Source organism: Pongo pygmaeus, chromosome 7, assembly GCF_028885625.2.
Source record: "Pongo pygmaeus isolate AG05252 chromosome 7, NHGRI_mPonPyg2-v2.0_pri, whole genome shotgun sequence".
NCBI lineage: Eukaryota > Metazoa > Chordata > Mammalia > Primates > Hominidae > Pongo > Pongo pygmaeus.
This window is the reverse complement of record NC_072380.2, coordinates 39,631,432-39,645,340: the sequence shown is the minus strand read 5'-3', so window position 1 is coordinate 39,645,340 and position 13,909 is coordinate 39,631,432. Positions and strand designations below refer to the sequence as shown.

The 13,909-nt window shown below is 37.7% G+C and overlaps 1 protein-coding gene across 3 annotated transcripts in view; it reads right to left on the bottom strand.

Moving 5' to 3' along the window:
• The window catches only part of LOC129041948 (disintegrin and metalloproteinase domain-containing protein 5), a 133,733-nt gene that overhangs the window by 96,892 nt on the left and 22,932 nt on the right, over nt 1-13,909 (bottom strand). For all 3 annotated transcript variants that reach the window (XM_054497383.2, XM_054497385.2, XM_054497384.1), the window contains 3 exons: nt 3,572-3,643; nt 3,239-3,405; nt 2,375-2,456 (listed from right to left, as the gene is read on the bottom strand). In XM_054497383.2, the coding sequence (XP_054353358.1) occupies nt 2,375-2,456; nt 3,239-3,405; nt 3,572-3,643 (321 nt within the window). The remainder of the gene's footprint in view (nt 1-2,374; nt 2,457-3,238; nt 3,406-3,571; nt 3,644-13,909) is intronic.

Genomic DNA, 13,909 nt, shown 5'->3' with positions numbered 1-13,909 from the left:
TGCCACTACTGAAACATCCCTGCCTGGTGGCCTGCCATCCCTGAGCCAAGCTGCTGCTACACCCTCCCCTGCGAGGCCAAGCTACTGTGGAGCTGCTCGGTCTACCCATCCTAGTCCCTACTGCCCTGCCTCTCCCCTCAGGGTCTGAGCTGAAATGTAACTCTGCCTCCCAGGGAAATGGTGACTTGGCTGCCCAGAGCAGTCCTGGCTCCGCTGCCTGAACTGAGGAGCCCAGTGCCAGCTGACACCACCACATCAACAAAGGAGGCCAGGCACTTTCCTGTACCAACAGAATATATACCACCCTACTCTCAGAGGTCACTGACGAGCCCTTTCCTCTTGTTGCCACTGCTGCTTCCATCCCTGCTGCTCCAAGTCCAGGGAGAGAGCACAGATCAAGCGCACTATCTGTGAGCATTATTCCAGGGATGGAAGGATGGTTCAATATAAACAAATCAGTAAACATGATTCAACATATAAACAGAACTGAAAACAAAAACCATATGATCATATCAATAGATGCAGAGCAGGCATTTGACAAAATCCAACATCCCTTTATGATAAAATCCCCTCAATAAATGAGGCATAAATGGAACATACTTCTAAATAATAAGAGTCATATATATGACAAACCCACAGCCAACATCATATTGAATGGAGAAAACTTGAAAGCATTCCCCCTAAGAACGGAAAAAGGAAAGGATACCCACTCTCACTACTCCTATTTGACATAGTACTGGAATTCCTAGCCAGAGCAATCAGGCAAGAGAGAAACAAATGGCATCCAAATTGAAAAAGAGGAAGTCAAATTATCTCTGTTCACTGATGACATGATCATTTACCTTGAAAACCCTAACAACTCCTCCAGAAGACTCCTAGACTTGATAAGCTATTTCAGTAACATTTCAGGATACAAAATATATGAACAAAAATGGGTAGCATTTTTATATACCAATAATGTTTAAGCTGAAAGCCAAATCAAGAAAACAATCTCATTTATAGTAGGCACACAAACACATACACATAAACACACACACACCCAGAATACTTAGGAATACATCTAACCAAGGAGGTGAAAGATCTTTACAAGAACTCCAAAACACTAGGAAAAGAATTGTAGATGACACAAACAAATGGAAAAATAACCCATACTCATAGAAAGGAAGAATCAATATTATTAAAATGACCATATTACCCAAAGCAATCTACAGATTCAATGCAATCCCTATCCAATTATCAATATCAGTTTTTACAGAATTAGGAAAAAAAATCCTAAAGTTCATATGGAAACAAAAAGAGCACAAATAGCCATAGCAATTCTAAGCAAAAAGAACAAATCTAGAGGCATCACATTGCCTGAATTCAAATTATACTACGAGGCTATAGTAACTAAAACAGCATGGTACAAAAATAGACACATAGATCAATGGAAGAAAATAGAGAACCCAGTTGTACCTATTGAGTACAATGTTCGCTATTTGGTAATGGGCACACTAGAAGCCCAATCCCTACCAGTATGTAATACATCCATGTAACAAACAGGCACATGTATACCCTGAATCTAAAATAAAATATGAAATATTAATTTAAAAAATTTTCTAAGAGGATAGAACTTCTATTAAATGTTATTATGACAAAATACTACTAATAATAATAAGCATAGGGAGCAGAGTAGTCTTTTGGAGATGACAAATATGCTTATGGCATTTATTGTGGTGATGGTTTCACAAGTGTAATATTTATCTCCATGCTCAGCAAGTTGTGTACATTAAATAAGTACAGCTTTTGTATGTTGATTATACCTCAATTATGTGATTTTGAGATTTAATTAATTAACAAAGTTTTAAAAAATCACAAAGTAGATATTCTAGAATTTAAAAATTCAGCCATCTGAGTTGGTTGGCTTAATAGCAGATTTGAAACTGTTGTAGAATGGATAATTCTATTTAAGGTCAGATCAATAGAAATTATCTCAAGTGAAGCACAGAGAACAAAAAGGAGGAAAAATGAACACAGAGTGACCTGCAAGATGATAGCAAGTAATTTCACAAAAATATAATCACATCCCAGGAGAAAAGGAATTGGAGGATCTAACATTACTCCTTAACCAGGAGTAAATGTGCTTGATCTTTATGAAAATGCATCATGCGCTCATTGGCTTCCTTCTCACCCCATTCCTGACATACCCCTTGATTATGCCCCAAATTAGTAATATAAAAGCTATAAAATTATGAGGAAACTAAGTAATATATTTATGCATGTTTTAAAATATTTAGGAAACCTGTGCGACAGAGCAAGACTCCTTCTCAAAAAAAAAATATTTCGGAAAATTTGAAACATGAAAGTATTGAGAGCAAACCAGATAATCACCTACCAGAGCAACTGCAGCAGCAAAATCCTTATTACATACTTGCCCAGGAAATGTGGCTCCTATTAAGGTGGGAAGTTTCCTGTAGCTGAAAAATAACTTTTTCCATAAGTGAATTTGAAAGTGGTATTATTGATAAGTTTCATAGCAGCAAACATTATCAAACAATTACTATCTCTCAAACACCATTCTACTTTGAATTATACCATAAATACATTTCTATCAAAGTTTCAATGTTAAGAATATTTCAACATACACTTTTCACTTTTGAATTTGATAAATATCCAGAAATATAACTGGGATAAGGCCTAACAATTTATGTAAATACTATTGCGCCAATGATTATAGTTTTTATTCTGGTTTCCTCTATATTTATAGCCCTGAAAATTCAAATCTCTATAACCTCCTCATTCATTTATTATTTATTTTTGACCAGATTTTTCTGCACATTAAATTCTAGATAGGAGGAAAATTTAACCCTTCATTATATTAGAAAATAAAAACATTAGAATTAACTAGAAGTAAGCCAGGAATGTAGAATTATGATAACCTGGAGTAAAGGTTCATAAACCAAAGGAAATCAAATAAATTGTAGCATTCACAATTAAACTTTTAGTTATTTCAATATCTTTTTTGGAATTTTACTTTTATTAATAACTTTATGTTGTTTGATAAAACATTTTAAGTTTTGCCTCAAGTTAGCTCCTTGAGGACAAGGACTCCTGCTTACATTTTTCACATTCCATAGTAACTATATTAAATGTGTAGAACACAATATATATAAAACAAATGCTTATTTTTCATAATGAACATATTAAATCATTTTGAGTTATTCCTTTAATGTTATAAAATGCAGAATACTACACTTACACAAGCAAGCATGCAATTTGATGTGGTTTAAAGTTAAGATGGTCCTTTTTCCATTCAAAAAATTGTAACAATACATCTTCAGCATGCCCTGTAGTAGAAATTTTGTTTTTATTTGACCAGATTTCAATTGAAGATATCATAACAGTCAATTGTAACTGGGTAAGCATCTAAAAGAAGAATATAAATTAAAAATTTTAAATGAACATTATATTACATTTTCTAAAAACACATTTGATACAGTACTTTGGTTATGGAAACTCTTCAACAGCACAGCAAACTACTATACACATCATTTTTATAAAATATATTTTAAAATAGTTTTTAAAAACTTACAGTGTTAACAAGGCCAATTATCTGAATAATCTTCTGCGTTACAGCATTTATATCAGAGCCCATGTAATCAAACTGAAAAAGATAAATGATTTTTAAAAACTAGTGGATGTAATTAATATATCACATCTCTTTCATTTTACAATATGCCATATTCTAAAGTAGCCATAGAAATCCACTCCAATTGAAATCCAGGAAATCAGTAATAATATGCAAATAATGATTTAATAAAAATATATAATAACATGATTTTAGGCAATGTTTAATGCACTCAATTTGTAGTACTATTTCTTTTTTATGAAAATTGAATACTGAATTTCTAAAATGGATATTTCAAGCAGTTCTCATTTCTATAATTATAAAGTAATCTTACACTGAAAAACAGTATGTGGAGAAAGTGGGAAAATCCTCAATGAGTGGATTACCATTAAAATGATACCGTATACTCCCCTTCCTGTGTCCATGTGTTCTCATTGTTCAATTCCCATCTATGAGTGAGAACATGCAGTGTTTGGTTTTTTGTCCTTGTGACAGTTTACTGAGAATGATGATTTCCAATTTCATCCATGTCCCTACAAAGGACATGAACTCATCATTTTTTATGGCTGCATAGTATTCCATGGTGTATATGTGCCACATTTTCTTAATCCGGTCTGTCATTGTTGGACATTTGGGTTGGTTCCAAGTCTTTGGTATTGTGAATAGTGCCGCAATAAACATATGTGTGCATGTGTCTTTATAGCAGCATGATTTATAGTCCTTTGGGTATATACCCAGTAACGGGATGGCTGGGTCAAATGGAATTTCTAGTTCTAGATCCCTGAGGAATCGCCACACTGACTTCCACAATGGTTGAACTCGTCTGTTGTGAGGTGGGGGGAGGGGGAGAGATAGCATTAGGAGATATACCTAATGCTAAATGGCGAGTTAATGGGTGCAGCACACCAGCATGGCACATGTATACATATGTAACTAACCTGCACATTGTGCACATGTACCCTAAAACTTAAAGTATAATAATAATAATAATAGTGATACTGTATACTGTGTTAGAAACATCCTTTTTCACAACGTATTATAATACATGTTCTAATTTCTTCTTTTTCCAGTAAGCTCTTCCCATGTCCAATTGCTTAAAAATGCCAAGACTGTATTAAATAGCAAGGATGATATTAAGTATATGACATACTCAGTACAATAAGATATAAATGGAAACAACAAAAAGTTAAAAAGCGGGAGGGTGAAATTAAGGTATAGAGTTTACATTAGTTTTCTTTTTGTTTCTTTGTTTATGACAATAGTGTTATCATCAGGTTAATATAATATGTTATAAGAGAGTATTCGCAAGCCTCATGGTAACCTCAAATCAAAAAACATACAATGCATACACAAAAAATAAAAAATGAGAAACCAAATAATCACCAAAGAAAAAAATCAACTTCACTAGAGAAAGACAGGAATGAAAGAAAGAAGCAAGAAAAGACCACAAAACAACCAGAAAACAAATAATAAAATGTCAACAGTAAGTCCTCCTTACTTATCAATAACATTGAATGCAAATAGACTAAACTCTCCAATCGAAAGACATAGACTGGTTGAATGCATGAAAAATACTAGACCCATTGATCCATTGTTTACAAGAAACACACTTCAACTATAAAGACACAAATAGAATAAACATAAAAAGATGGGAAAAGATATTCATGCCAATGGAAACCAAAAAAGCATGAGTTGCTACACTTATATCAGACAAAATAGATTTCAACACAGAAACTATAGGAAGAGACAAACAAGGTCAGTATATAATAAAAAATAGGGGTCAATTCAGCAAGAGGATATAACAATTTTAAACATATATGCACCCAGCACTGGAGCACCCAGGTATACAAAGAAAATTCTTTTTTTTTTTTTTCACAAAGTTGTAAGTGGCAGGGATATAAAGCAATTATTAGAGTTAAAGAGACAAATGGGCCCCAGTACAATATTATCTGGAGACTTCAACACCCCCATTTTCAGCATTAGAAATATCTTCCAAACAGAAAGTCAGCAAAAGAAAATCAGATTTAATCTGCACTATAGACCAAATGGATCTAATAGATATTTACAGAACATTTCATCCAAGAGCTGCAGAATACACATTCTTCTCCCCAGCACATGGATCATTCTCAAGGATAGACCAAATGTTAGGTCACAAAACAGGTCTTAAAACATTCAAAAAATTGAAATAAAATCAAGCATCTTCTCTGATGACAGTGGAATAAAACTAGAAATTAATAACAAGAAGAATTTTGGAAACTATACGAATGCATGGAAATTAAACAACATGATCCTGAATGACCAGTGGGTCAATGAAGAAATTAAGAATGAAATTGAAATTTTTCTTGAAACAAATGATAATGGAAATACAACATACCAAAATCTATGGGATATAACAAAAGCAGTACTAACAGGGAAGTTTATAGCTGTAAGTGCCTACATCAAAAAAGAGTGAACAGTCAACCTACAGAATGGGAGAAAATTTTTGCAATCTATCCATCTGACAAAGGGCTAATATCCAGAATCTACAAGGAACTTAAATAAATTTACAAGAAAAAAAAAAAACATCAAAAAGTGGGCAAAGTATATGAACAGACACTTCTCAAAATAAGGCATTAATGCGGCCAAGAAACATGAAGAAAAGCTCATCATCACTGGTCATAAGAGAAATGCAAATCAAAACCATAATGAGATACCCTCTCACGCCAGTTAGAATGGCAATTATTAAAAAGTCAGGAAACAACAGATGCTAGCAAGGCTGTGGAGAAACAGGAATGCTTTTACACTGTTGATGGGAGTGTAAATTAATTCAACCATTGTGGAAGACAGTGTGGCGATTCCTCAGGGATCTAGATCCCAAAATACCATTTGACCCAGCAATCTCATTACTGGGTATATACCCAAAGGACTATAAATCATGCTACTATAAAGACACATGCACACGTATGTTTATTGCAGCACTACTTACAATAGCAAAGACTTGGAACCAACCCAAATGCCCCTCAATGATAGACTGGATAAAGAAAATGTGACACATATACACCATGGAATACTATGCAGCCATAAAAAGAATTAGTTTATTTCCTTTGCAGGGACATGGATGAAGGTGGAAACCATCACTGTCAGCAAACTAACACAGGAACAGAAAACCAAACACTGCATGTTCTCACTCATCGGTGGGAGTTGAATAATGAGAACACGTGGACACACAGAGGGAACATCACACACTGGGGCCTGTAGGGGGGGTTGGGGGCAAGGGGAGACAGAGCATTAGGACAAATACCTAATGTATGCGGGGCTTAAAACCTAGATAATGGGTTGACAGGTGCACCAAACCACCATGGCACATGTATACCTATGTAACAAACCTGCACATTCTGCACATGTATCCCAGAACTTAAAGTAAAATAAAACATTTTTAAAAAGAGGAAAAATTTCTAATAAACAATCTAACAATGCATTTTAAACAACTACAAAAACAAGAACAAACCAAACCTAAAATTAGTAGAAGAAATAATAAAGATCAGAGCAGAAATAAATGAAATTAAAAGAACAAAAGATCAATGAAACAAAAAGTTGATTCTTTGAAAAGTTAAACAAAATTGAAAAACCTTTAGCTAGACTAAGAAAAAGAGAGAGAAGGTCCAAAAAAATAAAATTAGAAATGGAAAAGGAGACATTACAACTGACACTGCAGAAATTCAAAGGATCATTAGTGTCTACTATGAACAACTATATACCTATACATTGCAAAATCTAGAAGAAATGGACAAATTCATAGATACATAAAACCTACCAAGATTGATCCAAGAAGAAATCCAAAAGCTGAACAGATCCATAATAAGTAATGAGATCAGAGACATAACAAAAAGTCTTTCAGTGAAGAAAATACTGGGAACCGATGGCTTCACTGTTGAATTTTGCCAAACATAGAAAGAACTAATACCAATCCTACTCAAACTATTCCAAAAAATAGAGGAGGAGATAATACTTCCAAACTCATTCTACAAAGCCAGTATTACCCTGGTACCAAAACCAGAAAAGGCACATCAAAAAAAAAAAGAAAAAAGAAAACTATAGGCCAATATCTCTGATGAATATTGACGTACAATTCCTCAACAAAATACTGGCAAACCAAATTCAACAATGCATTAGAAAGATCATTCATTATGAGCAAGTGGGATTTATCCCTGGGTTGCAAGGATGGTTCAACACAACCAAATCAATCAGTGTCATTCATCATATCAACAGAATGAAGGATAGAAAAACATATAATCATTTAAACTGAAGCTAAAAAAGCATTTGATAAAACTCAACAAATTTAATAAATGATGCTGGGAAAATTGGATATCCATATGCAAAAGAATGAAACTAGACCTTTATCTCTCGCCATATACAAAAATCAAGTAAAAATGGATTAAAGCCTTAAATCTAAGACCTCAAACAAGGAAACATCAGGAAACTCTCCAGGACATTGGTCTGGGCAATGGTTTCTTGAGCAATACCCTGCAAGCACAGGCAACCAAAGCAAACATGGACAAATGGGATCACATCAAGTTAAAAAGCTTTTGCAGGCCCGGTGCAGTGGCTCACGCCTGTAATCCCAGCACTTTGGGAGGCCGAGGCAGGTGCATCACGAGGTCAAGAGATCGAGACCATCCTGGCTAACACGGTGAAACCCTGTCTCTACTAAAAATACAAAAAAAAATTGGCCAGGCATGGTGGCAGGCGCCTGTAGTACCAGCTACTTGGGAGGCTGAGGCAGGAGAATGGCGTGAACCTGGGAGGCAGAGCTTGCAATGAGCTGAGATCGTGCCACTGCACTCCAGCCTGGGCAACGCAGCAAGACTCTGTCTCAAAAAGAAAAAAAAAAATTCTGCACATTGAAAGATGCAATCAACAAAGTGAAGAGCCAACCCATTGAATGGGAGAAAATATTTGCAAACCGCCCATCTGACAAGGGATTAATAACCAGAATATATAAGAGGCTCATCACATGACAAATGCTGAAGAGGATGCAGAGGAAAGGAAATCCTTGTACACTGCTAGTGGGGAGGTACTAGTGGGGATGTACCACTGAGGAGAATAGTTTGCACTTTCCTCAAAAACACTCAAAATTGAGCTACCATATGATCCAGCAATCTCACTGCTGGGTATATATCCAAAAGCAAGGAAATCAGTGCATCCCTATGTTTCTTGCAGCACTGTTTGCAATAACTAAGATTTCAAAGGGTCCATCAAGAGATAAATGCATAAGAAAATGTGATGCATATACACAATGGAGTACTACTCAGCCATAAAAAAAAGTATGAGATCCAGTCATTTGGAGCAACATGGATGGAACTGGAGATTATTGTGTTAAGTTAAATAAGCCAAGAACAGAAAGACAAACATCGCATGTTCTCACTTATTTGTGGGATTGAAAAATCAAGACAATTGAACTAATGGTCACAGAGAGTAGGATGGTTACCAGAGGCTGGGAAGGGTAGTGGGGGTTTTGAGGGAAGGATGAACATTCTGTTTCTTTGGCTAGTGGAACAGCAGCAAAGGTGACACATGCAAAGATGTTAAAGTGTTTGAGCACTGGATTTCTCTCTCTTGACACTGTGGGATCCCTGCAACACTTGTTATGTGAAGAAGCCTGGCCTACCCTCCTAGGAGACACAAAACACAAAGCCCAGTGACCCTATCTAATATTTAGCCAACTTCCAGAATCAAAGACACCTTTTTGACTAGAAGCTGATTTCAGAAGCATTAATGAGCCCAGCTGAGACAAGCAGAACTTCCCAGCCAAGCCACATACAGACCAAAAGAAATATCTAGCAAAATTATTAGCTAAATAAATGGCTTTTGCATTAAGCCACTTTTTTGTGGTGGTTCTTTACAGAGTATTAGAGTATTTAAAATTGGTGCTTGCAAGTAAGGTGCTATAATAACAAGCACCACAAATATGTGTGACTACTCTCAGTCTAAGAAAGCAACCCAGGGTTCCAGATGCATCAGAGGAGCTCTTCTCTAGCAATGGCTAGAGAAATGGTGAGCTGCTTGTTATCAGAAGCTAAGAGAGCAATGAGGAAATGACTATTATCCTGAAAAAAGTAGTGACCTATTAAATGTAGTAACAAAACAATTGGAAAACTCAAAAAAGTTTTGCCAGTTAAATAATCAGGATTTATTTTTCATGATAAAGTTTTGTGTTGGGAGAGGTGTACACTAATCTAGGAATTATAAATTGATAAATACTTTTTAAGGACATGATGATATATATTTGATGCTTTTTAAAAGTTAAACTTTCAAGAATGTACTTCCCCAAAAAAATCACAAATGCCAAAAGAAATATATGTAACAAGGATATATATGGCAGAATTACTTTTAATAATAAAAAGTAATAATGACATAAAGATCTATGATTATCAATAAGCAGTGGAGTTAATGTGAATTTTGATTCTCTCCTGAAAATATTTTTTCAAATTTTTCTGGATGTTCTACAGTGAATATATATTGCTTTCATTATTTAAATGATGATGTATCCTTCCTAAGAAAGATATTGGAAGCCGGGTGCAGTGGCTCACACCTATAATCCCAGCACTTTGGGAGGACAAGGCGGGCGGATCACGAGGTCAGGAGATGCAGACCATCCTGGCTAACACAGTGAAACTCCGTCTCTACTAAAAGTACAAAAAATTAGTCGGGTGTGGTGGCGGGTGCCTGTAGTCCCAGCTACTTGGGAGGCTGAGGCAGGAGAATGGCGTGGACCCGGGAGGCGGAGCTTGCAGTGAGCCAAGGTTGCGCCACTGCACTCCAGCCTGGGCAACAGAGCAAGACTCCGTCTCAAAAAAGAAAGAAAGAAAGAAAGATATTGGAGTGCTTTCATAGTGCCATATCAACTAGGGGCAGGTGTGGGAGGGGTCTTCCCCAGTGATTTATTTCATCACTGATATTACAAAGAATTGTCAGTACAGGATAATAATCAAAAGAAAACCAGCTTTTAGTGGGGCTTTTTATTGTTTTTAGGCCATTGCCTGCTCAGTACTGACAGCATTCCCCCTTCTTGAAACTTGACTATAGCTGCTGACACTCCTGGAAAGAAAGAAAGAAAGAAAGTAGAGGCAACATCTCAACTTAAGCATGGAGTATGTAAAAATTGCTTGTGGCCAGGCACGGTGGCTCACACCTGTAATCCCAGCACTTTGGGAGACCAAGGCAGGTGGATCACCTGAGGCCAGGAGTCGAGACCAGCCTGGCCAACATGGTGAGACACTGTCTCTACTAAAAATACAAAAATTAGCCAGGTGTGGTGGTGCGCACCTGTAATCCCAGATACTTTGGAGGCTGAGGCAGGAGAATCATTTGAACCTGAGAAGCGGAGGCTGCAGTGAGCGGAGATCGTGCCACTGCACTCCAGCCTGGGCAACAGAGTGAGACTCCATCTCAAAAAAAAAAAAAAAGAAAGAAAAATCGTTTGAAACTGATACTTGATATGATTTCTACAATAAAATACAGAATCACTTCATGACTACAGACACTGATGCATTTTTTTTCCAGCTAACTCAGGTGATCCTACACTAGGTGTAGCGTGGCATCATTTTCACTTTGAAGGCATTTCTTTTATGCATGTGTGTGGGATACCCATGGGAGCTTCGTTTCTCATTATTATATGGGAACATCACAAGCGGGAGTGTTGTTGGCTGACTGAGAGGTACAACTCCGTGCTTCTCTCCCAGAGAAGCCGTGAATGAAATACCATATAATATGAATGGAGATCAAGCTGGCCAATGCTTAAGGAAAATAGAAAAGAACCTACGTTAATATAGAGGCAGGTTCCCCGATACCCTTAGGCACCTAATCAATTCATTGTGAAGCACTGGATTTTTAAAAAATGTTTTTGAGAGGGAGTCTTGCTCTGTCACCCAGGCTGGAGTGCAGTGGCACGATCTCGGCTCACTGCAACCTCCGCCTCCTAGGTTCAAGCGATTCTTCTGCCTCAGCCTCCCGAGTCGCTGGGATTACAGGTGTCACCACCATGCCCAGCTAATTTTTTATTTTATTTTTAGTAGATACCGGGTTTCACCATGTTGGCCATGCTGGTCTCAAGCTCCTGGCATCAAGCAATCTGCCCGCCTCTGCCTCCCAAAGTGCTGATTACAGGCATGAGCCACTGCGCCCAGCCCTAAAGCACTGGATTTTGCAATAAAAATAATTTATGAAATTTGAGTAAAGTATAAAAATTAGAAATTCATGTCTCTCCAGGGTCACCCTAGACCACAGATCCTACTGAGGAACCGGCCTGATTTCATCGACACAGAGAAGGCCTTATTTTTCACCCGGAGCCGGCAGAACTACTGCAATGCGTGAGTGGCTCTGAAGCTTCCGGTGTTTAGGAAAAGAAAGTAGACTTGAAGGAAATAGCAAACCTGGATGACTCTGCAGCTTAAGGCAAAAGGAATAGATGATTAGATGACATTTTATTCACTTTAAACATCCACTTTGTAAAGGGTCCTTTTAAAGGTCGTATTTAGGGTTTGGGCTGTACTTGGAAGACAGAGGAAGGGAGGTTTCACTTGGACAGCAGTGTGGGGTACAAAGCATCTGACGTAGGCTTGTAGCTTTGGAAAAAACAATATGTTGGGGTATATGTAGCTCTTTACTCTGGATGTTTATTCCAGTGGGCTTGGCATTTAGCTATCTTTTAAGGAAGGCGTAAGTAGAGGTAACATTTGTAAGCGAAATTACCCAAAATTCTACCAAAAGCAACCCATAGCAATTGGCATTGCTTTTAGCTCATGAGAGCTTAAAAATATCTCCCCGTGTTTATTGTGGCAGCCGGTCAAGAGTGAGAGCAGAGCGTAAATCTCATTCAGAAATCCGGCCCGCATTTTTACTCCCCTTACAAATTCTTTAGAATCACAGAAAACAGTTGCCCTATATCAGCTGCCCACCCTACACGCAGGTGATATTTACCTGTTCTATCAGTTTAATGTACAGCCCGTCTCATATTCATTAAGTTGGTTTGAAAAATGATTAGAAGAATCAGGACTGGGTCCTCCAAGAATATAAATGCCTCTGAGGCTATATCCATTTAAGGAAAACCAGGTCTTTTACCTTTGCTCTGGCTTCACCCCAGCATTTTCTTCTACAGCAGAAACAATGCATTTAGTCATCTCAGAATACTGGTTTAACGCATTAATAATTGCAGGTGCTTTTCCTAGAGTTTTGGCTCTGCAAGAGTTCTATGGTGAGTGTGTTAAAGGCAGCAAGCAACGGTCATGTAAAGCGAATATTTTATGAGGCCAAGATACATGGCAGTGTAAGCAGAAGCACCCAAGATAATCAAAATAGCTGAGGAATATGATCTGCATAGACTTTCAAAGGCATATGCAGTGAAGTGGTGGGACAGTGGGCTGGGAGAAGGGGAGGGGAGAGTGAAAAAGCATTAAAACTACAGGAAATCAGAGAAAATGCTGGCCTTCTGTTCCTTAGCTTCTAGAATTAGGGAGTTGTTATATAATCCAAGCCAGCAGCTAAAGACTATCTGGCTAATACTTAACTTAATTATTCTGGAATGTGCTTCTTTTCTATAAATCAGCCTAAGTCAAAAGAAAGGAACTCTCAGCACTGAATCAAACGGCAGGAAGGGCCAGCTGGGAAGACTCATATTAGTCGGCTCTGTGGCTGTACTGCAGCGCAGGTTAAATAAATTGGTCCCATTAGGGAGCTGATAGTTACATAGGAGTTAAGAAGAAATTACTTAGGCAGATACTGAGGGTACGGGAGTCCTCAGTAAGGTTTTCCTTTTAATGAAAAGCAACTCCAAAATCATTTTCTTTTCCAACAAACATCAGCCTGTAAAATCAAGCTGCAGACATAGACAAGCAAGCCAGAAGCTTGCACAGGTGAATGCCGGCAGTTGTGCCAATAGGAAAAGGCTGCCTGGGAATAGGCATGTTCAAAATGGCAGCTCCATCTTCTCTCCTCTTTGGCAGCCACACGTACAGTAAGGAGCAGACAAGATGGCGCTGGCCAAGTAGAAAGTCCATTTGCATAATAAGATTAGGGCGGGGCAACCAGCCTTCCCTGGGCACCATGTAAACATTACACCTGATCAAACCAAACTGTGGGGCCTACCTAAATCCAACACTGCCCCCTCCATCCTGCCTATAAGATCTGGAGCAGTCCGCGGCGGGCCGGCTTTTCCCTTTTGGACATCTCTGTCTCATAAGAAAGAGCAAGCTGCTCTCCTCTCTCCTTTCTTCTGCCTATTTAACTTCCTGCTCCTTAACCCACTCCATGTGTGCCTGTCCATGT